This window comes from Amborella trichopoda, chromosome 7 (genome assembly GCF_054954075.1).
Source record: "Amborella trichopoda isolate Santa Cruz 75 chromosome 7, AtrichopodaSantaCruz75HAP2 v2.0, whole genome shotgun sequence".
In the NCBI taxonomy this organism is placed as follows: Eukaryota; Viridiplantae; Streptophyta; class Magnoliopsida; order Amborellales; family Amborellaceae; genus Amborella; species Amborella trichopoda.
The window spans coordinates 32,038,574-32,064,271 of NC_142342.1; the positions used below are offsets into that span (position 1 = coordinate 32,038,574).

The 25,698-nt window shown below is 38.2% G+C and overlaps 1 protein-coding gene and 2 long non-coding RNA genes across 6 annotated transcripts in view; all 3 read right to left on the reverse strand.

Annotated features, from left to right (window-relative positions):
• Positions 1-2,625: 2,625 nt before the first annotated feature.
• Positions 2,626-25,698, reverse strand: part of VPS54 — a 67,026-nt gene continuing 43,953 nt past the window's right edge. For 3 of the 4 annotated variants that reach the window (XM_088871097.1, XM_088871098.1, XM_011622203.3), the window contains exons 14-20: positions 24,995-25,076; positions 15,962-16,041; positions 11,008-11,154; positions 7,242-7,309; positions 5,543-5,623; positions 5,145-5,403; positions 2,626-3,093 (exon numbers count right to left, since the gene is read on the reverse strand). In XM_088871097.1, the coding sequence (XP_088727223.1) occupies positions 5,268-5,403; positions 5,543-5,623; positions 7,242-7,309; positions 11,008-11,154; positions 15,962-16,041; positions 24,995-25,076 (594 nt within the window). In that variant the 3' untranslated portion in view covers positions 2,626-3,093; positions 5,145-5,267. Of the gene's footprint in view, positions 3,128-5,109; positions 5,404-5,542; positions 5,624-7,241; positions 7,310-11,007; positions 11,155-15,961; positions 16,042-24,994; positions 25,077-25,698 lie in introns of all 4 variants that reach the window. The other variant, XM_088871099.1, reaches the window with a different exon arrangement.
• LOC148781345 (uncharacterized) lies at positions 17,918-19,139 on the reverse strand. The gene is made up of 3 exons (XR_016058775.1): positions 19,086-19,139; positions 18,485-19,013; positions 17,918-18,206 (listed from the first exon to the last, which is right to left on the reverse strand). It is a non-coding gene; the product is annotated as an uncharacterized LOC148781345 (long non-coding RNA).
• Positions 20,475-24,409, reverse strand: LOC148781346 (uncharacterized). The gene is made up of 2 exons (XR_016058776.1): positions 24,340-24,409; positions 20,475-22,772 (listed from the first exon to the last, which is right to left on the reverse strand). It is a non-coding gene; the product is annotated as an uncharacterized LOC148781346 (long non-coding RNA).

Sequence of the window (25,698 nt, forward strand, 5' to 3'; positions counted from 1 at the left end):
TTTCAAGATTTTCATATGTTTATAGATCTACTTGATTTTAACAATTTTTAAAATTTAAAATTTTATTATTAGATATAAAAATAGATTTTGAGATAATCCTAAGAACAGTTTATATCAAAATTACACACCATAATAAAATTTGAAGGTGCACCCTTACCTCTACCGCTACGGATGCATCTGTATGCCAACTGCACCCTATAATTATTAATAAAAGATTGCAAGTTTCACGTTCCATGCTTCAAAAATAGTTTAGGAAAATTATCGCTAATATCACTTATTTTTAATGGTATTTGAAAATCCCTTCTTTTTATTTTTTATTTTAAAATACCTGAGATGTGTTTCATTTGATCACGGGATCGGTTCGGAACTTCAAGCTTCAAACGGACTTTCTCATACACCAACTAGTTTGGCACTTTCAAGTCGAACTGGTCTTCACTCTACAAACGGACAATTTAGCCGGTTCACAGCTCCATATTTTTGAACGGGCTCACTTGTCATTTTTAAGAGTGAACGAGTATTTGAAAACTTGAAGTTCTGAACCTCTCATACACAAAAAAAAAAAAAAGATGAGCGAGGAATTCAGGACTTTTAATTCTCAACAAGTGACTTATTCTTCTTTTTCCTTTTTCCTTTTTCCTTTTTTTTTTTTTTTTTTTTGTGAATTAGTAGTTCGAAACTTGAAGTCCCACACTTGATGGTTGGCAATACATAATATAGAGATGTTTTTAAAGGGTGAGGTTCGCATAAGATGCGCCCTTGTACTGTAGAAGTAAGGCACGACTCTATATTTTGATTAAATTTTGTCTGGAGATGTAATTCCATGTCAAAAACCTAGTGCTCGGTCAAAAATCTACTTTCATCCCATGTTATAAAATTTAAAATTCCAAATTTAGAACATATCAAGCAAATCTATAAACACTTCAAAATTTTAAAAATAAGCGGACTAGATAACTTAAAAATCTTGAACTCTCTATCTTTGGGATTTGAAATTCTTTTTTTCTTCATATCTATGCAGCTCAATATAAAGATGATTACTTGGGTAGTTTTCCAATGTAGGAGCACTCTCTTCTAGAAAATTTTTGAAGTGCACCTTACTTTAATAGTCTAAATAAACTTTTTTTTTAAAACCTACTTATTATAAGGGATATTAGACAAAATTTCCAATAGTTTGTCAAATTTTATATATTTTAATTATAAATTTGCTAATATTTTAAAAAATTATATCCATTCCATTTTTCTTTTCAATATTTTTTAAAGTCCGACGCTTTGACGTAATTTTCAGGACAAGGAAATAGTGATACATATTTTAAATAGGACTTAATACATTTATTGCCTTTTTTCTTTGAATATTCGTCTATTTCTTCTTAAATTTTTACATGTAATACACTTCGAATTACTAGTATTAGGTACTGCAGAGAAGCATAGGACTCTATGGGAAGCCACCATATGGAGGGCTCGCCCCCGGATTTTCATATGATGCAGATAGAGTAAAAGAAGAAGAAGAAAATCCTTAAAAACTAGGCAATGCTAATTATACAAGTCTCCTGCATGCTATGTTTATAATTCATAAAAGGACCCAGTTTTTATGAGTCCCATAACTCATACTATTCTCGTGCGGGCTCTCTCTAACGCCTATTTTTTATATAGATCTTGGATCCAAATTTTTAGAGATACATGATCTACACTATGATGATCATTAATATAAAAATATAAAATAAGACAACAAAATTTTAAATTTTTTCCTATCCATTGGATAGGAATCTTTAATTGTGGAGGTTCATCTTAAAGAATATTCGTGAGTCAGTGGGCTAGTGAGTCCGCTAACTCACAAAACACTCTTCCTTCATAAAAAAAAAAAAAGAGAATAATGTAAAATCAACACCAAATTTTCCCCGGAAGACGATTGAAATTTGACTTGCTTATGCTAATGATCAACGAATTTTTATATTGGATCACATGTAGAGTCCTCGACACGGTTATGGAAGCATTTCCATACACCCACCCCAGGGTTGCAGATACTAAAATTCCCTCTAGTAACTCAAAGGTTTATTTACTTATTTATTTTGTGAACTACAAGTTGTGGCTCCACAGGTTCGGGACTTCCAGTACTGTAGCACCTCCTTTGTTTATTAAATGGGGAACACTACACTGTTTTGGAATCCACAGCTTTCTAAATTGCCTAAAAGAACATTGAAATTTGGAAGACTCAGCTTCCAGGCTACATCATAGAAGCCACAACACCAATAAAACACACCCTAGCACTAACCTAAGATTTCTCCTTAGTAGAACTCCTCGCAAATAGATTGAAACCCTGTATCGTTTTGCCGGGAATTGAATAACTTTTCCAATGGTCCAAGTCTCACATCTCTGACATACCATTTGAAAGTCTCAACGAGTTAAATCAAATTGAAAAATAACAAACGTGCCCTTGCTGCAATGGTTCACATTGTGCTGCATTCCATAGAATTGTATACCTAGTAAAGGAACATTGCATGTGTACTTCAAAAGGAAATGGACATCAATAATAATCGAAAGGTGATGAGCTAAATAGCCATCAAAACGTGATCGAATCAAGAAACATAAACAACAGGTAATAAGTGATCATAAATGTATGAGTTCAGTAAGTCGCACCAAGAAAATCTGACAGACATTATTGACAAATAATATTACACAATCTGCTGAAGCAAATGACGAAGGGCACTTAGACTACCCGAAAACAACATATGGAACACATGGTTCACAAATGATCAGCTAACACCTTCAATTCTTAAAGGCATGAATTGTGATATGTACGTACACAATGCAGAAGTTAGTTACAAATGTTCTTGAATGCTCTTCTATTCCTTCCACACCAGTGACATAGAAAATTAGAAAGATGCAGAAGCCATGCAGTACCTATAGTGGGTGGGAGGATTGCTACAAGCATTACAAGAAAAACCAGCAAAATCACCAGCCACTTCATTAGTAGCGCAGCATATGCCGATGTAACATCCAACCCAGGTTGCAAATTTCTCATTAAAGACTTTCAAAATAAAAAATGGAAGCTGCCACAGCAAAAAAGTTACTTCTCCTTGCACCAAGGGAGCAGAGAACCTGACCGAGGTTCAACAAACATAAGATACCAAAACTAACCATAGTTCATGAATCACTGAGTTCCGATGAAAACAAAGTGAAGATGGTAATAATGCTAAAAAGGAATTTACTAGAAACCATATCAGATAAGATTATCTTTTTCATAGCAAGCCACTTGACTTTGTCCCAGCAACATTTCTTGGTTTCACAAGAACTGAAAATAGTATGTCTTGGCAAAATTTTGTATCACTTATAGCATATACTCTCTTTTTTTATAGCCAACAAGTTCAAATATAACGACCATAAGATCTTCACATCATCATTATCGTCATCATGGCCTCTTCCCAATTAATTGGGGAGTTCAAGACTTATGATAAGTTTTGGCAAAATTTTACGTTGGCTGCCTACCTAATACAAACCAGCCCCTTTGCCTAGGCATGGGACGGGTTAAGGGAAAGTTTAAGGTCATCACCCTTCTTAAATCAAATACGATCTTCACATACGATCAATAAATAGTGTTTTCCAGAAATCGATGAAAAATATCCTGGTCCAAGTATCAATATAATTTGCTAGGAGCAATTCTCTAACATGAGAATGGCACAAAATAAATCTATGGTTGAAATTTGCATTTATGTAAAAGTAATTTCTCATATGGACTTTTTCTCAAAAGAGTGGATTTAACAAGAGTAAACCAGCATACTGAAGCCTAGACGAAGGATAGCATGAAATATATGGTTCATGTATATGAATCTAGAGGAGACAATACTTCACTATCCCTATGTGAAAGGGCTCTAAAGCTATTTCTTAAACTTGCTAAAGATGGTGGGTACTACAATACGTAGAAATCCTATGCTACCGTATCTCATTTTCTCAAAAAGCAATGCTCAATTCCTTCCAACCAAAGTTTCAAAACCCAAACCGGTGGGGTGCATCGTTCACCCACAGATCCGAGTTGGATCGCTAGATCAGCGATTCAGATCAAGTTTGGATCAATCCAAATAGCTGATCCATAAAAACATATAAAAATAAATGAAATAAAATTCAAATTAAAATAAGGTTTTATGGAGCTGGTATTGAAGAGGACCTAAAGAAACATTAGATAAACTTAAAAAAGAATTTACCGAGAAAAAAAAAAAAACTTCAAAAAGAAGAAAATTATATAAGGGGAAGGTGTTTTTAGGGTGGAACTGGTAGGGATCCATATCATCAATGAACTCGTTCAATCCCAACCAATTCCCATATGGATCAACGATATGGATTAGAAATCACCGGGTTTTAAAACACTGCTTTCAACTACCCTACAAGCTTTCCTAAAAAACTAAGCACCTTAATTAGGTTTACGATCCTTCGTGCAAACTTTTTCATTTTATAAATAAGCTTTCATCAAGTCAAACTTTTATAAGTCCAGGCAACTACAGTTTCCCTAGCAGTGGCTTGCAATTTCTAAACCCAAAAAACTCTTAAGAAAATATAAGGATCAACAATGATGCTCACAATTTTCTATAGTGAAATAGACATCCAATCATACAACTAAAAGCAATCCAAGAATAGTGTTTTTCTGGAAATCATTAAAAAGAAAAAAGCTCATGCCATAATAATCAAAAGAAATTTTTATTTCTTGGTTTAATTCACTTGCAGCTTGAAACCTTTGATAATCAATGAAACCTTACCCAAAATCCTTCAAAGATAGCACAATATCAAAACAATATGAAGCCAAAAAAAATCTACAAAGCTTGCTGAAACTTCAAAATTGAGAGCCAGTTTTTATCATGAAGCCTTGATTGTAGCCCCTCCCCTTATGGAGAACAAAATGATGCTTTTACCCTTACTTGTGGGCATTATTTCAGCCCATCAGCAAGGTCGGCATATGTGGCCGTATCACATGGTGTGATGCACAACATATGCAATCTATGGCCGCCTAGGCGGGGCCATCTTATGAGCCAGCCGAGGCAGCGCATGCAGTTTGGTCCTGGCCACTTTTCAATGCAGCTGGATAATCAAAATCCTGCCGCATCTGACCACCACGGTTTTACTTACTATAAATAGTAATAAATAGCACTTTATGACCTTACCAGGAGGCAAATGAACATGCAGCAAGGAATTGGAGTGACATTCTTCAAATATGAGCCTGTGGAGACTTCCAGGAATATGGTTAACCTTCCATATCTTGTGTTTTCCCTAATATACATGCAACTTCAGTGAACTGCGTCTGTCCCAAATCTTTGTGCCAAAAATTCATCAAGTTGCCCAGAGTTAACTCCATCTTTACTTGAGTCATCAGTAGGTAATGAATGAATACATCCAAGAATATGGTGAATATCACGATACATTCTGGTGACAAGAAGAAACAAAGTGCAGACAATCCACCCATCTGATCAGAAATGCAAGCAAATTTCCTAAAACAAACATAAAACTGGAAGAAGATAATTGAAACAGAAGCAATGAAATGAATTGAGCAAGACAGTAATACCTAGCCTTCGCTTCAGGGCTATTTACATCCATCTTTGAAAACGTTGCTGTGATTTCCGAATGGAAAACTTGAACCACTTGCCTGCGTTAAAATCAGATATGCATTAATTCAAGCTACAAGCAGATATCTTTAGCCTATCCCTCAAAAGAGGAAACCTTTAAATGTGACTGTATATGAGTGTAATCACAGGTTTCCCGAGAGCAAGTCCAGTAGGGACCAACTTGCCACAGGGATCCTTCTGATATCACTCCATTTATAATTTATACACGGATGGTTTGAAGCGATTGAGAAAGTTGGTGGCAGTTTTAACAACTGTTTCTTTGCTAAATTTCACTAATTTTCAAATTCTACCAGTTTAGGAATAATCAGATTAATGGAGTTAATCCATTTCACACAGAGCATAAAGCAACTCATGCATCCATTTCGCCGTGCGGCTTCCTAGACCCCTTGACTTGTGGTGAACTTGATTTCACCCATAAAAACTCACTCAAGCTTCATAATCATTTCGAGAATCAACCTAGGACATTGCCTCCAAAGATTCAAATCAAATTTGAGCTCATGTAACATCAATTGGTCCAAAGTGTCAATTTGACTGCTAGAGGCACCATATGACTTCTATGGGTCGCAGTGAGCTTGCATTCACCCTCATCCATGGTACTATAACTTGCAGTGAACGTAACCACTCCCTCGAATTTGATGCCAATTGTCCTAATTTTTGACACATGGCTCTATTGATCCTATTAAGGGTACTGCCAAGGTTCTGGCTCATTTGGAAACCCTTGACACATATTTCTGGTCTGGGGACCACCTGGTCATTCCATATTTTGCTAAATGTGTCACAAAACACCCCCAGACATGGGGCTTCTCCCTCCTATGTTTAAAGTCTACAGGGTGGCATTATCCATTGAGAAACTGAAGGCAAAACGATAAAATAAGAACATAGAAAAAAATTTGTACACGAAACTTCCAATCCTAGACCACCTATAGAATTGATGTTACTATCTGCCTCATGCCCACTTTGATAAATGTACCAATGAAAGATCTTCTATGTTGGACCATTAGGTGTGTGCATATAAATTATAAATGCATTTCCGTCGTCCCCTAAAATACAACAGTGCACCCACATGCTTGCCTCACTTTGATAAATGTACCAATGAAAGATCTTCTATATTGGAGCATTAGGTGTGTGCACATAAATTATAAATACATTTCCGTCATCACCTAAAACCTCATGCTTGAAATCCTTGCAACAACAAAAGGATATCCAGCAAGTACATCTATCGGGAAATATCAGAATAATGTCCAAAGAGAAATATTTGGAATGCTCTTTTGGATGAATATATTTTTAATATTCATATAAAGTGAATATTTGGAATTTTATAGTAATCAATACAAAGTGTCAACTATAGAAATCATCAGAGTAATACATCGATATACATAAAATTGTAAATAATTATAAAAGAATCGACGAGGGAAAATACTGAAACTGAAATTCAATGTAACACTTGCTGACATTCAAATCTGTGCCCATATCAAGGCTAAAGATAGAACAAGGAAGGGAAATTTGTTTGATACAAAAACAAATCAAACTATTATTAGAGAAAGCAAAATTGAGGCATGAGTGGAAGATCATCAAACCCCAATTCAAATCAATTTCATGTATGTACTATGAATGAATAAAACTGAGAGAAATACTTACCTGAAAATTATGTGAACATCTGCCTCTGGAAGAGTTCGAGATAAGACACGTTGAAGAACCCCAACTTCCTAAAACCAAACAAGAGCAAAAGTTAGAATCTGCTTCCGAACACTTGATTTGCAATTATGGAAAACATAAATGATTGGATACCACGAACTTAAATATATCAAATACTATAAGAACCTAAAAACTATAAAATTAAATGAAGGGCTAATGCACGGGGAAAATATGCAATGTTATGAAATATTATGAAGATCCCATTACAATGATGAGAGACAATCACTCAATGTAGGGAACATTCAGGGTTTAAGATCTGGATGGTAATAGGAATTGCTCAGGTGTTCCAAGGAAGCAAGAATAATACCCTAAAAGGTCTCAGAATAAACTGTGGGCGAGTCTTATACATGTGCCACCCTTAATCAGCGAAACTACTTAACATTAAAGAGTTAAGAGCTGGATGGGAATAGGAATTGCTAGGGTGTCACAAGGAAGCAAGAATTATATCCTACAAGGTCTCAGAATAAACTGTGGCTAGTCTTACACTTATGCCACCATTAGTCAGCAGGACATTCTCACTCTTAACCATGTTTCTACAATTTGGGAAGGGGAACTCTTTCCCCTTGTTTTTGGTAGCTCATAGCCAACCGCCTACAGAACCTGCTCTCCTATCACAAAATAGTGCAAGCTTATTGAGGATTTGTTTTTCATTCATAAGATAAAGCTCACACGTCTTCAGCGTACATGACATTCTCTACATATATAATTTGCCAAGGCCCAAAAATTCAAAGATTTTAAAGCAAATTCAGCCAACTTTTCTCCATCAATTGGACTGAAATCATTTCACATTAAATGTAGAGCACATTATTATGCAACATCTCTTACCCAAAAGATGGTTTCCTCACAACTCCGATTCCAATAATTGGAGTCGACGAATTATCAATCATAAACATGACAAGCTTCATTATTCATCATGTTCCACACCAAAGACTCATAGGAAATAGCTCCAGAATCAATGGACTATCCTTTTCGTACATCAACCATCATGGCCTCAATAGCATGAATAACGTTGCTGCTCGTTGGAAAAATCATAATGGATTCTACAATCTTCTGCGAAGCATCCTACCTTACTACATAAAAAGCAACCTTGAGGAGTATTCTACAGGTATGGATGTTGTAGCCTTCTCTCATAAACAAATTCAGAATCCCAGCCTTGATAATGTGATTGACCATTGTCAACCTTTTTACATAATTTTTTTTTTTGAGAATTTTTTTACATAATTTATTTTTAAACTCTTGCTTCAACATCAAAGTTCTAGAAGTATTTATCTCACTAGATTCAATACCCCTAGAGAGTGGAGTTCATCATCGTCCAAGTATTTGGCGTAGGCTACATGAATCTTGTTCCTTCACACTTCTCTATCAACGGTCATACCCTCAATAAGACCAAAATTCACCATATTTTTTCTCACTACTTCTATCCATATCCTTTTGGGACTTCCCCTTGCCTTTTTAGAGCTCTCCACTTGAACCAAATCACACCTACTTAGTAGTGCGGTGTTGTATTAGGTCTATGTTGCGCATGGCCAGCCCACCCAAGTGTACTTTCCTTATCTTATCGCCTATTAAAGTCACACCCAAGTTCCCTCATATGTATTCATTCTGAATTCTATACTAACTTATCTTGTCACTCATCCATCCCAACATCCTCATTCCAGCCACGCTCATCCCATGATTATGTTGTTTCTTGACCGTCCTCCATTCTTTTGGATTATCAACCCTAGATAGTGGAAACAATCTCTTTTAGGTATTTCTTGACCATCAATCCTAACAACTTCCTCGTTTCTACTTTTATTATTACTAAACTTGCATTCTATATATTATGTTTTAGTCCAATTAATTTTAAAATTTTTAGGTTCTAGAGCATCCCTCCAACGTTCTAACTTTGTGTTAACGTCACCTCTAGTCTCATTGATCAAAACTATGTCATCCGCTACCTCATCTGGTACGTGCTTCGTTAACACGTCCATAACCAAAAGAAAGAGATATGGGCTCAACGCTGACACCTGATGTAAGCCTATTGTCGCTGAGAACTTATTTGTCTCTCCACTAGTTGTCCAAACACTAATTAACACTCCCTCGTACATATCTTTCAGTATGTTAAAATAGCCTTTGGTGACTCCTTTGTTTTCCAACAACCACCAAATTTCTTTTTCGACACCCCTAGAAGAGCTGAGAATTCAATTCACCATTCAGTTGAGAAACCAACTGAGACACATTTTCTAAGTTTTTAAGATAAATATTTTGCATGTTTCACTTCAGAGTATACCAGGAACAACAGATCAAATAGAGCATTCAGAATTTTATCTGTACAGAAATAATTTCTCTTGAACCAGTTGTTTTTTCTTCTTTCAGCGGAAAAATAATACAGATTTTGCACTTCCAATTTATCTTTCTACAGACCATGAGACAACTCCATGGACCTTAGAAAAACTTCATCATTTCAATAAGCCAAAGTTTCAAGTTGTTCAACTGTTCCCATTCACATAATCCCTAATGATTATTCATGTTTCTCTTCATGCCTTGGTGTACATGGAAGCTCAATCACTTGTAAGATGCCAATCCATATATTGCTGGAAGACTAGGCTCATCTATATATGTGAATATGTTGATTTATGACTAGACAGAAGTAACAATTGCTTTCTTGCTGATTTGTACTTACATTTCTTCACTAACCGTGCAGTCATCAATCTGGATGGCATATCTACGGTAATGCTCGCAAGATCGAACCCACAAGGAAGCCGCCTTGAGCTGACATCAGCCAAGATCTCCTTCATCTACCAACTATTGAACTAGGCCCTCCCCACTTGCCTCTATCCATTGTCACTAATGTTAGTTCCAAGGCTGTGTTGCTGCTACCACCTCTCACGCCTCCACTCAAGGAACCCATAGCAGCCTCCATTTGGGGTGAGTGGCTTTCAATTGTACTTCTAGAACCACCCTCCAGTTAATGTGGACTCATCTCAACTTCCCCACCAACACATATTTTCCATGGTTAGCCATAGCGATATCCAGCACAGAAGTTCAATAAGGGGCTAAATACTTCCCATTAAATAGGACTGCAACGCCTCCACCACTTTCAGAAAGCCACCTCTAACTTCCATTATGTGAAGGTTTTAACTCCCCAACCAGAGAAGCCAACCTCCATGTATGTTCTGGCCATTGATACATCCATACACCCACAAAGAGCGCCCACTGGACTCGCCGTCACCATCATAGACCCCTTACATGACTGGGTACTCCTCACCTAACTGTACTTATGCAACTACTCGTTCTGAATAAAAACACTGATGGTTGATGAAACATTTTAAAGCTTGAAGAAAAATCCATAGTCCCACATCTCATGCTCCAGTCTCTCCACATCCCACTGTGAGACTCCTCTACACTATCTGGTAATGCTTTCAAGTGAAGGCTCGTCTAGGGACTCTATTGCCCACTAACTTTCCTGATAAAACTGCCATTTAATCTTTTTCTTCTCAAATATGGAAAGACAACCTTACATACTAATCTTTTCATTGCCTATGGAAGACCACACCATTCTTACAGAGTAATTGCATCAAAAGAAATACGCATACTGCCAATGATTAAAAATTCCTGATGTAAACCATTAATGAAATAGAAATTATCGGACTATTATTAGAGCATTAGAATATATGGAAGTCGATAAGATGTAAATGAGAAAATAAACTTTGTCCATTAATACTTTCACCTTAGTCAGCTGTCGGGCATGAAGACTTGGTTGAGCATCACTTTCCTGATTCCAACTCTTAGCCATTTCAGGCAAATGTACCGGCAACCGATCCTTCATTATATTCACTAGCTTTGTGTGGATTGCATCTTTATGCACCCTATAATCCTGAAACAGTATAATAAAATCCAATGAAAAACTTGAGTAGTATCAACAGTTCAATACTTTCAACATGGATTAATGAGTTCAAATTTAAGCAATATTCATAAGCAAATAAGGCAAATCGACCTCATAAGCCAATTTTTCCCACGATGGGCTTATCTGAGTAATAAGGTTATGATACTGCACAAGAGTCACAAAAAGTACCATTCTGAAACTACCAGTGGCAATACACTCAAGAGTAAGAAAAAATAATAGTACATTACCGTTTCAGAATATTGTGGTCGAGTATAGGATACAAAGAAACATAAAGAAAAATTTCCATCCATGCTCATCAGACGAGCACCCTCTCCCAATCCCTGTCCAAAGTCCACCACATGGGCATCCCATCATGCCCATCCTCTTTCCCTGTACGCATAACACACCCCCACACACCACCTCTTTTCTCTCCCCCAATCATCCCCAACTAAATTTGCAATTCACCATACAGTTCTTATTTCGAAAACCTTTCAGCCCATACATCCAGGCTGCCATCAGTACAGATGAGACAACCCCAAAGAACATCTAAACCTAGTCATCCAATCGCACCCTATGCTCTACCCTCCAGTACCTTCAGCCTCAACCCTCCGCAATAGCATCGAAACCAACCTACCCAAGCCCTCAAACAAAATCTTCTTCTCAATGGTCAGAATGTCATTGTGGTAGGGGACAACATAGTTGCATGAAGATTAACCCCATTGAGGAGATAGGCACTTTTAACCCGCCCAGACATGATGTCAAAAGGATAGTAGTGCGGGTATCAAGGCAATAGAAAGCAAACGAACCAATATCCTACAAACTCATCAAAGACAACAAGGCCATCTTCTCACTGAATTCCAAGAGCAGGATCAAAGAGTCCTCAGATTTACAGGTCTTTCCTTCAGAGGGGCTGCCGTGCACCTGAAACCATGGAGACCACCTTGGCTGCCCTTTGGATCTGTACAAAAGATAATCATTCGCATTCCTGGAATTACGAGGCATTCAAAGAAATTGGTGATGTTTTCAATTGATTTATAATTGGTCCTCCTTTGATTTCTCCTCCCTAGGTTCTATGCAAATCTTGATAGAAATAGCAATCCCCTGTAATATGCCAACATTCATCATACTTCCAGTCTCTTAAAGCGAGTTTGAGGCTCAGATTGTTCCCATAGAACCCCCCTCATCTCAACCCTCTGAGGTTTCCACTAGTCCCTCTCTCCTTCATCAGCCGCTGAGAACCCTTACCCTCACCTTGCCCTCGTATCATGCCCTGCATATCCCCATTCTCCAAACGCAGAGGAAACCACCATAACCAATCAGAAGATGGCTGGATTCCTGTTCCCAGGAAGGAACCTCACCACAAAAGGAGAAGACATCACAAAAGCCCCACTGGAGTGGGAAGAAGCTTCCCATCATGGAAGGGAAGAGATCAGCCTAGACCAAGCTTTTGAGAGCTCGAGCCAACCACACAAAACACCTGGTCATCAACAGCCAACTGAATTCCACATCTGACATAAAGACTGACCTCATTTCAAAATCAAAATCTGCCCCGAATTCAAATTCAATTTTCAATTTTCCCAGGGATTCTATGCCAGCATCCCAATTCACAGCACATTCACCTTCCACCAGGAGATCCCCTAATCTAACAGCCATCCTGGAGACAGCTCATCCCTGCCCCTCATGCCAGCTGCCCCACCAATCAAACCTCTCTCATCCCCACAGCTGTGCCCCAATCCTTTGGACAGGTCGCCCATCCCCATCACTGCTGAACAAGACGCTGCCATGTCAACCACTTTTTACCTTCTCTCCCCTCACCCTGTTCAAACCTACAAAAGAACCTCCAGAACCAGCCTGCCAACCTCAACCCCCCTCTCTGCCCAGCTTTCCTATAACCTCCAATCATATGCGTATACCACAAGCCCGCCCTCACCAACCCTCACCCCCCCCCCTACCCCCCAACAACCCTTCTCCCGGGAGCAAAAAAAACCACGAAACATTTTTTCCTTTTCATCCGATGGCAATCAAAGACACCCGTACAAGTAAATGCAACAGCATCCCCTTCTCCACCCAAACCGGGGGACTCCATGGTCATAGAGGGAGATTCAAAAAACGTCATCCACCTGCCCATGGTGCCTTGAGCACATCTTTAAGCATATTTCTTTCCTATGCGGGCATACACATACCTCCTTTCAGCATACATGGTGAGAAGCCAACTCTAGTGCGGGTGCACTAGCAAAAGGAGTAGCTACAAAAGTCACTAGTGGAACTAATTCGGCATTTTTTAAAACCCCGATGCCCCAGTTTGGCCCTTTTGGTTTTCTTTTGGTTTCATGCATGTTTTATAGTGTGCTCACCCTGAGCAACATCTTTCTTGTACATGATCTCATAGCCGCCCAGATTGAGTGGGCCCAAATCATATGGCGTAATTTTTTGGCAGTAATAAAATAAATTCCCAACATTTCCAAGAAAAGAAAAATATCAATGGGTTGAAATGATGAATGAATAGATCGAAGCACTACACGAATGCCACACTTGGGAGATTGCAGAAAGACCATTAGATAAGAATGTAACACAGGAAAAGGGTTTATAAAATAAGGCAGATGGCAGCATTTAACCCTTCAAAGCATGCTTAGTAGCAAAGGAATATATTCTAGGAGGAGGCTTGGATTAAAATGAAACATTTAGCCCCACAGTTAGAAAGGGTACCATTTGAATTGTCCTCACCTTAGTCCTCACTCATGGTTGGATCTTCAACAATTCAATGTTAAAAATGCATTTCTTCATGGAGATCTAAAGGAAGAGGGTTATATGGATCATCCACTTAACTACAAATACGTGACATAAATCTCAATGTATGCCAACTCACCAAGGTGATTCATGGACTTAAGCAAGCGTTGCAGGCATGGTTTGAGAGTATCTGCGAGGAAATAACCTCTCACGGTTTTCTGCGCAATCCGGAGACTACTCAATGTTCATCTGCACAGGTCCATTTGGAATTACAATCTTACTATTTCATGTTAATGATATTGCTATTACCAGAAGTTCACATGTCCACATTCAAACCATAGGGAAGCTCTTCAATGCGAAATTTATGAAAGATTTGGGGTCCCTAGAATATTGCCTCGGTATTGAAGTGGACACAACTAGTAATACACTTCCTCCCTCTCAACACATGTATGCCTTAGACTGGCATGACAGATTGTAAGCCCATCATGACCCCTGCACCTATTCATCATAGTCTCAGAGCAGGAGGTGAACATGTTCTTGATCTGCAACAATATTGTAGTATTGTTGAAATTCAATAACACTCTAGTACCTGATATTCACATGACCAGAAATTGCTTTTGCTATGAACTAGGTCCCCCAATTTATGCATGCACTTCATAGAAGCTCTGAATGGATACTTCCACATATTAAGTCAACCATTGGTGACCGCTTACAATATACTCCAGGCTATACTTCTTTCAATCCTCTCACTATTGTTGCCAATTCGGATGATGATTAAGCTTAGTTAAGCTTAGGATCTAGAACTTCGTCACTCCACATTCATTATTGTGTCTTTCTGGAACAGAATCTAGTTTCACAAAGTACTAGAGAATGAAGAACCATGCTAGGTCGAGTATGGAAGCTGATTACAGATTTCTGCCAGTTCGCAAAGTCTCAGCTGTGAGAAGGCCTCACGGTCTCATTTAGAATAAGTGGTGAGAGGCCGACTCGGTGGCTAACCGGCCAGCAAAAGAAGGGATGGCTCACACTTCCCTCTCCATGATCCACTCTCCAACCTCCCATCCATAAATCTTTACTCGGTTTCAATTTTGTGTAGGCAAGGCTAGCTTTTTCTTCCAAATTTTACATACTCATAGACATAGTCAACAGTACACGTTTTCTCAGAAAAAAAATATTTAAAGAAGCTCAGAATTTGTCATTGACTTTGTACAGCATTTATTTTCTTCAAAATAGACTAGGCAAACCATTGTCCAGTAGAAGGAATTAGAAATCATAATGTCCATTTAATCTGATGGTGATGCACATGGTCTACCTAAGAGGCTCCCATGGACCATATGATTAGCATTTAACACCACCATAGTTCATTACCCTGAGCAGGTATGTTGGCATCATTCAAAATAGCATGTTCGTTGCTCCATGGTTTGTATACATCTCAGTCTGGTGGACCCTAAAGTAAAAAATAATGTACACCTCCCTTTATAGTGAATAATGTTGACCATCACAGACAAATAAATATAGTTTCAATGTAACAGTCAACTATCATGCACAGTGATCACCCATACCATATACTAGTTCGAAAGTAGGGTCACAAACTAACTGAAACAGACACCCATAGAGTAATTTGTTTCCCAAAGTCTACCGGTCTAAGGAAAGCTAATGTAGTCGATATTAATAAATAAATAAAATAACAGGAAAGCTGATTTAGTCCATTCTAGTAGTGTTTCGAATGATTCCATGTTTTGGAATGGAAAAAAATTATTTTACTCTATCCAACGCAATTCTCAAATTTGCATGAACATAGAAAAGGCAAAGGTGTCTTCTGTAAGTTAAACTATGTTTTTTCAAATTAAGATCATAGGCTAAAATTTCAAAGTGATTGTCACAAACGTGATAAGGTATCATCTCACCACAACATAAAAAACGCAAAGGAGTCTTCTGCAAGTTAAACTTTGTTTTTTTTGCCCGTTTTTTTTTGGAAATTAATGCCATAGGCTAAAAGTTCAAAGAGATTATCACATATCATCTCAGCACAACATAGGAAATGTATGGTTGATATAAGTAAATAAATTACCTGTGCTACTCTGTCAATTTCAGACACCAACAAAGCCTTGCGTGGTTCTGGTACTTTCAAGAAAAGAATACGCCTGATTTCTTTATTGCACGATGAATAAGGATATCAGAATCTCAGAATGCAATACTTACATATATAAAACTAAAAATATGAAGATAAATTAAAAAATAATAAATAGCAAATGCGTAAAAAAATTAAGCAGAACAAGTTGTTCTAGTGACATGACTAGAGAAGGTCCATAAGAATTTTTCTGGAGCTGTGAAGATGTTTCAGATCATAAAAACATCGAGTGACAAATACAGAGGACCTACGGCTAAAGGTATAAAAGCATGACTAATATTAGTATAATAAATTAGCAACATTTAGAGAAAATGACAAAAATCATAGGGAACCATATCAGAAGACAAAATTAACAATCTTGGGAACATGATCCTCAATTAATTATTTCTTCCTCCCACTCTCATGTGCTTAACTACATAAGCTTCCCTCTAAATCAAAATTGCAAGAGCAATAGTTCTATTCAACCCAAGAGCAAGACAATAAAGGCAATTTTGATGGTGCTGTCACACCCAATGATGGAGATTTCTAAGCAAATCAAGTTCTATAACTGCCAAGCTCTCCTTGGCACTCCCAAACCAGATCCCACAGCATAAAAGGAATCCAAAGCACCAATGGGAACAGATCACATATAATAAGAAGAAAGCAAAAATAAAGGTATAGATATCATATAGTACAAGAAGAAACCTTAACACGTTGGAAAATGCAACACAATTGCACAGAGGTCATTGTGTCAAATACCTATACCTGAAAACATGAGATCCAAAATAATGGAATTCCAGCTTCTTGACTTCCTACCGCTGATTAACTAAACAGACAAAGAGAACCTTCTTATAATGTATGGAGCAATTAATCGATACGATCAACCATGCGTTGGACCTGATATTTGGAATACTAAATGTATCAGGTATGCATTCTCTTACAATAAGTGATAATTTCAATTGAAAAGAAAGAGGACTGCGCTTTAGTACACAAAGAAACCACAGTTTCCCTTTCGTAAGCACTGTCTACCAAGACATCCCAACTTTCCGACCCAAATAATAACAAACACAGAGGGATCCCAATCTAACAGCATCACTATCTTCAGGAGTACACATCTTCCCCCCTTTCAATAGAACCTTGTATTCCTCATTCCAGTGCCCAACCACCATTCGATTAGGTCAGCATCTATTACTGGAAGACAGCTCCATCATTTCCAAAGCCTACGAATGGGTGTTGAATGCCTATGTATTTTGCAACAGTTTCCACATACACAGAAACCAATCCACCTCATCTGCTCTCAAAAGGCCAAAAATTGTCTGGTTTACTTATACATCTCATTCTTCCCCAACTATATAAACTAGATGTACACATAGCCTTATTAATATCTCCCAACAACAAGTTCATCTATCTAATATTTTAGCCATGATGATGAAACCCAAATGCCTCTTAGCCATGAGTTCCGTATCCAGAAAGCTTAACCAACACTTAGTAATCCGGCACCAATTAAATTCAGCAGAACCAAGAAAAACCTATTTATGTCTAAGTGGAATGAGAGATACATATGATCTGGTACTAAAGCCATGGTTTGACTACCCAAGGAAGCTAAAGCATCTTGGAGCAATCTACAGCATCCATTGGTTCTCACCCACTTTCCTCCAATATTAACATTCCATCTTCTTCCAATGGTTTCGATGAAATGTATTTTTGAAGCTTCCTTTACACTAGATAGCCTTCTTCATGCGCAGCTGAGAATGCATATGCATGTACAGGTCTTACATACTCTTGTATGTCCGGTCTGAGGCTGAAGATTGGCTAAGAATACGCCAACTCCTATTTGAAGGCTAGCTGACATCCTTAGACTTGTGACACCTCCACCACTACTAGGACATGCTTGACATGATGAACTGCTGGTTCTTCTTTTCTTTTTCGTTTTTTTTTCTTTTTTGTTTAATGATAATGAAGAGCTGACCCCAATTAGTTGTGATAAGGCTCAGATGATGATGATAATGATGATGAAGAGATGCTTTTTGTTCCCTTTCGTTGACAGACATTAAAACAACCATATCCGTATGAAATACCTAGCTAAATATCCTCCTCATAGCTTTCAAAAGCCAGAACTAAATCCTTATCCTCCTGCATACGGCAGCATATAAATTTTGATATGGCGAAGGGTAAAGTATAATGTAACCCAATGGCCACGAAAATCCTGAAAAAGAAAATGCCACTTACAGATATCAACAGCATTAAACTTGGTAATCAACGTTACATTCAGGTGCTAGCAACAAAACCTAGACTTAAGAAGTGTGGGGGCATCAGGATGACAATTAGTCTGTTTGTAAAGTTATAAACTAAAAATTTAAGGCATATCAAGATGCCACCCAAAACATGGTTTGGGGGCATTTTGATGATTAGTTTGCTTGGAAAATTGAAACTAAAAACTTAAAATTGTGGCATGTGTGGATTGCTGAATGGAAATACACTCACAAGTACAAGGCCAAACCATAAACAAAACAAGGTGATCCTCCCATCCTTTTTTCATCTCCAAAACTCGCTCATTGCGGTCACTGAGGACTATGGTCCCAACCACTAAACACCACCCTTTGTACCCTCACTCTCATCTTCAAAATGATGAGACTGGAGAGTTTGAGAAAGAAACAATTAGAGAGATATTAATGCCCTGTAGAAATCAGAGATAGAACTAGGGCAAGGTTTAGAATGATTTGGAAGTAAATGGGGGGAGAGTTCTCAAATAATCATCGCAACCCTGATACCATATGAGCTGATCATTAGGGTCGACGGCAACCTTTTATGCCTTGATCACATGAGAATGTTGAGGAGGCGAGCTGCAATTTCATGGCGAAGAGTTCAAGAACTTGAGGTGTGAGCCTTACATTGGGGCTAGGAGTATTGAGAGAGAAAGTGGGTTTCTAAGAGAGAAGCCATGCTGATTATCGTGATTGCAACTGAAGAGATGAGCCACTTGGTTGGACTTCAGAAGGGCTTGAGGTCAAGCCTGCAATGATGCAATGGTGCTTCATTGATGGTGCAGGAGAGAAAGAGAATGGGTTTTTAGACAAAGGAGCACCTCAGGCCATGGCGATTACAGGCTTGCGGGCGACTGAAGACTTGAGATCAAAATCTGCAATTTCCCCATCGAGATACAATTCAATCAACTCTTAACAAATGGAATCAATTAGAAGGCCAAAAAACCTTCCAATATCGGAAATGAGTCTCCAATTTTCAAATAATTGACCAAAACTGCTGTATGTGATGCCCATCAGGCCTCATTTCGTGGAAGATAAACAAGTTGTTTCAGAGAAAGAGAAATCCGGTAAACTCAGTTAGTACAAGATAAAAGCATTCAGAAATCAATCAAACATTGTCACTTGATCAGATTCTCGAGTCAGCGCTTGATGCTTGTAAATTAGGTACCAACAGAAATTCCAAAAATAGTTAATAATTGCAGCTTATATAAAATCTTCTGCAGATTGAACAGAAAATTCAGCTATTTATTAAATCCCTTCACTCTTAAATGTTCTTCCTCTCATGTTCTTAACTGGAATCTAACATAGCTAAATACATGTGGTATCAATTAAAGAGTACAAATCAAACACAGTTCATTTACTTGTCTATGTATTTCGCTCATTGAGCTTTCCTGAATTTCCATCTTCCAAACTTTGAGCTCAAAACATCCGAAAATCATCCAACCACCTTAGCTAGGGTTTACACAAATCGAGAGTCAACCAACAAACCAAAAAACAAAAGAAAAAAAAAATCCTGCCATCTTTTTCATTTCGTCTCCAAACTCACTCGCCAGCCAGACAACACACCCAAGCCCTCCCCCAACCACCCCACCCCCCGCTCACCCATCCTCCCTCTCTCTCTCTCTCTCTCATGCACATTATTTTAAAAAGCGGACCGCCCAACGCCTAGGCGGTCAAGAAGGCCTGAGTGCATCGCCCAGGCCTAGGTGGGCTGTCCCTTGGTGCCTGCCTAGGCAAGCGCCCAGTGCCCAACCCTAGGCAGCCGCCCAGAGCCTGCGCCCCTCCCAGGGGCAGAAATGCCCCTCATTAAGGGCATTTTTTGGTTTTTTTTTAATATAAAAGGGCAAAATCATGGGTTTTCGGTTCATTTGAAACCTAAACCCCAATAGAGCCTATTTTAGAGAGAGAAAAACCCAAAAAACCTAGTTTTTGGTGATTTTCATAGGATCAAAGGGTTTCTCAAAGTTACGAGAAATTGATCTAAGCATCACCCATTTATATTAGATTTGGTTTTGAATGTTTTATAAATCTATTAGAAGGTTTTTTAGAAGATTTTGAGTCCTTTGAGTCATTAGAAACATCTTTTAGTCTTCAAATACTCAAGTCTATAATCTATATACTATATTTCTTTTATTTTGTTTTTCTCCTCTTGGTTGTGTATTGTGGATTTGTGGTTCACCGGTTTGGCAAATTTGGTTGATAAATTTTAATTTTTAACTATGTGTGGAGTGTGGACTGTCAGACTATGGATAATTGGATATAGAGTAAGGAGGAGTGTGTGCTATGTGAACTTGTGTACTATACATTTGATATGCCCTAAGTCCCTAACTCTTATGTGTTACACAGTTATACTTATATTGTTAGACTATAGAGACAATTTTCTTTCTATTGGGCCGCCCAGGTTCTGGGCGCTCGCGCAAAGCGTTGGGTGGACTCGAACCCCCGGCCGCCTAAGCGTCGCCTAGCGTTTTCTGAAACACTGCTCTCTCACTCTCTCTCTCTTGTAGGGTTAGTTGTGTAGAATTCCATAGTATAAATTCAAAAAAAATCTTTTTTTTTTTTTTTTAATAGTTGTAATTTCTGCTCGCAGTTGCCATAATACAATGTAGAAACAAATATACTATAATTTAGTATCTTTATATCTTACTGTCAAAAAAAGTTTATTTGAAGATGAACTCGAACTTACAACTTAGGAAACAAATAGTAATAAGGTACAGCTAAATAATAAAACTATTAAGACTTGCAGAAATATTGCCTAGTAAGGCCCTTAGGACTTGGCACTACCCACACCCGATCACCTACCCATGGTGCATTTGATCCTTAGATCTTGTTGAGTCCACCAATCCAAACTGGCAAGCACCTTCGGAAAACCCTCATCTGAAATCTATGGGGCTGAGAACATAGGTCATGATTTAGGTTTCTTAGACCCTTTTCAATCCCTAGGGCATGCTACTTAGCCGTACCCCCTAGTCTAGCCTAGATTTGGGAATGCCCCTTCTATCCCTCTTTTCTTTTGAGTGGTATGTGTCATTCTAATGTCCTTATGGGGGTGGCATGCCACCTAGGGAAGAGAGAGGAAGCTATAGACAGAAAGAAATGGCAAGGTGAGGAGAGAGAGAAAGAGAGAGAGGAGGAGGAGAAAGCGAGCCGAAGTGTGTCAAAAAAAATTTTTGGGGGGTGGGAGGGGGTGTTGCACTCCTAGATAGGCCTCAAGAGCCTTATAGTGTTCCAATCAGAACAAGATTCAACATTATCTATAAAACATTTAGGTAATTTGTGAGGTGAGAGACTGATAATCTTAGCCATCCATCCCTAAAATCAGTCATCATAACTTAGGAATAATTTTAGGAATCTTATCCCCTGAATCTTTTGACTCATATCGACTTCTAGATATGATAGACTTCTATTTTAATTTAAATTCCGATCAAAGTAGGAGTCTTGGTCCAAGTCGACTCTTTACACAAATAATATTTTAATATGAGTTATGATCAAACTAGGAGTCCTAGTCCAAGTAGGGATTATAATCAAAATAGGACTCCTAATACTACTAGTAGGACTCCTCAAATAATTAAATAACAATTTCAATTTAATTTGGGGCACCCCAGTTTGTGTGTGGGACATGTGGCGCTTGTGGGCCCCACTTCCCACCTGACGTGGCCTACAACATGTGTGTGCTAGCCCCTTGGCCTCCCCATGTGGATCTCACATAACAATCAGGCCCCTACTAAATTGTAAAATAACAATTTTGCCCTTTCTAGGTTTTTACAGCAGAAAATAAATTTTCCAAAAGATTCACATAATCATAATTAAAACTAAAAAAATTATTTATGAGGTTCTTAAAAAATTTAAAACACACATAGAAATAACTCTAGGAGTGGATTGGTACCAATAGATAAAAAATAAATGACTATCAGGACACTCCACCATGTCAAGATCCATGATCCATAACTGTCTTCTCAAACCAACCCAATAGGACCCATAACCACAATCATGTGCAGGGGCTCATGATTGACCCGTCAAGTTAGACAATAAATAGTGGAACAATAGTCCAAGTATCTGGATTACAAGTTCCCCCCTAAGAGCAAGTTAGATGCACAAATCATAGTGCAAGGGGGGTTCCATCTATCTGCATTATAACTATCCCTTTAAATCTAATGCAGTTATCATATGTACATGTTGTGCGAAAGTTTAGTTGAGGATTTAGCCCTTGCTCTCACAAGCCTACATCTGCACACGAGACAACAAAGCTCGCTTAGCCTACAAACAATGTCCCTAGACATCTCTCCGACCTCAACAAGAGATGGTCGTCTTATAAACCCTCAAAAGTAGTGCCCATGCCCAAGGAAAAGAATTTTGGACATGACCTGGGGCATAGACCGGCCAACCCCATGTCACTTAACCATATTACACACCCACTGAAGTGCACAAAATATTATGATTTATGATATTTACATGCTCTCATAGGCTTTACAAGTCAAACCCAAATCTCTCTCTCTCTCTCTCTCTCTCTCTCTCTCTCTCTCTCTCTCTCTCTCTCTCTCTCTCTCTCTCTCTCTCTCTCTCTCTCTCTCTCTCTGTGCGTGCGTGCGTGCGTGTGTGTGTGTGTATGTGTGTAACCAAAAAACAAACCACTCATTAGTGGCTTAGAGCTCCATTGAACAAACTAACAGAAAACCACCCACCCCAGCTCTCTCTGTCTTCCTCCCTCCCCAGCTCTCTCTTGCTCCACATTTTTTCTCTCCTTTCTCTCACCATGCAACATTGCAGCAACAGAACCAAGATATCACCATCGTGAATTCAATATAATCTTTAAGTAGTACTTCAGTAGCAAACAGAATTCTGTTGGACAACTCATAATAGCAAAATACAGCATTTGTCGTACTACGACGCAATGGGGCAATATCACCACCGTGAATTCAACATAATCCAAAATGGTCTTTTGAAGATAAACTGGATTGTTTCTAAGGTATCTATCAATCAACTTGAACATGACCTCAGCCCTTCTTACCCCTGATGGTGGAGCCCTCCTTGCTGAATTCCCCTGATGGGACCTTTATGATTGGCCCCTTCTCATTCATGGCATCCAAAAGAGCCTTAGTGATTCTTTTAAGGCTCTTCTCTTCCTTGATGTTTTGGCCATGTAAATTTGTTACAAAGAACTTCTTAAAAAAAAATTACCTCCAAATTTGAAAGTTGTTTTCTCAATTGTAAGCACTAGGATTTTGAGAACCCTAGTTATGACTTGGAGGAGGCCAAATCTATTCTTTGCTTTGTCAGTGAAGGTGGTGAAATCACGCGATGACTGCGTGGCCCCTTCTCATTCATAACATCCAAAGGAGCCTTTGTAATTCTTTTTAGGCTTTCCTCTTCCTTGATGTTTTTGCCATGTAAATTTCTTATAGAGAACTTCTTAACAAAAAAAATTAATTCGAAAGTCGTATTCTTGATTGTGCGAGCTAGGACTTTGAGAACCCTAGTTATGACTTGGAGGAGGCCAAATTTATTCTTTGCTTTGTCAGTGAAGGTAGTGAAATCACGCGATGACTGGATGGCCCCTTCTCATTCATGGCATCCAAAAGAGCCTTTGTAATTCGTTTCAGGTTCCTAACGTTTTCACCATGTAAATTAGTTATAGCGAACTTCTTAACAAAGAAATTACCACAGAATTCGAAAGTGGTTTTCTCGATTGTGAGCGCTAGCATGTTGAGAACCCTAGTTATGACTTGGAGGAGGCCAAATCTATTCTTTGCTTTGTAAGCGAAGGTTGTGAAATCACATAATGACTGGGTGTCAAAGCTTATAGTTGCGCCTAGAGTTTCAGTCCAACAGTTCTGTTGCTTAGAGAGGCATAGAGTGAGAAGGATAAGGAGTTTCTGGTTCTAGAGATAGAGTGGGGTCTGACAGCAGAGACCAGTAGGTTGTGTAAGCAGGTTAGAAGTAAGGTTGGTGCTTGTGTTGGAGAGTAGAAGGTGGGAGTGGGGGAGTGATGGGGACTGCTGGTGCAGCAATCTCTCGCTCTCTAAAATAGCAACGCAATCATTGCGAGATCTTGATTCAGTTTCTATCTCTTCTCACTCTGGAAGCCAAACAAACCCAAACACGCAAATCATTTAAAATGCAGTTTGTTAAACCCAGCCCAACCCCAAATAGTTCGGAAATGATAATGATGATGAAGAAATCCGACATATGGTGATACATTTTAGAAAGAGTGCAGATTCTTTGTAGTTTATGTACATATGGATAATGAAACTACAGCAAAATTGCGAAAGTCATTAGTGCAAAGGGACCAGATGCAATTAAAGTTGGAGGTAAGAGAGCAGGATGAGAGATATCATATACAGAAGCAGAACCGGCCCTGGAAGCATTCTGAAATAAGGAGATGATTTTGATGTCTGAAATATGTTGAAAAGCTTTTGCACTCTTTCATGAAAATTCATCACTTCAGCAAACAACAATCCTCAGGAATAAATACAACAAAAACAACAAATATCGCACAAACATAGCTTTGTTTTCCATGCAAAAGACTGATTATATGATTGCCCAACATGTACATCACATGTAATTATCTGAAACACGATCAATTTCACGCAATAATTATGAATTCATAAACATCAAGATATATGTGACAAAATTGAGACTTTTGTACATAAGGTACACAACAATATACATCTGTCATACGAAATTAGGAGCCCTAAAAGACTTAGTCTTCTTGTAAAGGTAGGTGACATACCTGGTATTATAGCGTAGAAGAAGCTAACCACCTGGCTTGCCAAAGCTAAGTGCTTAGCCGTTATTGATTTCAAACCAGTTACCTACATGCAACATATAAGAAAAGAAATAGAGACCAAGACTCAAATGGTGAATTCCAAAAGTAAAATAAAAAATTTCCAACGAAAAATAAAGAAAGACAATTCCAAGCCAAAACTGCATGCTAATCATATAACACAACCAGCTTCTATGGTGTGATTAGAACCAAGATTATTAACAGATAACATCAAAGTCAATATAAATAAATTAGATTTCATATCGGAACAAGTACAATGAAAGATCCTGATAGTTAACCTTTAGATTATGGATGCTTCTATGAGCATATCAACAAAATGATTTGAGTCCACCATTTAACAGATACAAAAATATTATCTCGATCCATTGATTTATATTTATGAGAAAAAACAAAATTTAAATGGATAATCCAGAAGTACATAACTGAAGTACGTAACTGAATGATTAACTTAGCTGTAGTTATAAGATAAAGGGTAGCTGTAGCTATAACATATAGAAATCACCAAATCAATACCACCAGTGACCTCAATTTCTAATAATGTGCATTAATGAATACAGTTATCATCATATAGAGAAAGGAACTCTTTCGTCAAATATTTTAGTCTCCTCGTTATAGAGTTGCATATAAGCCACACTGGATCATCTCATTGC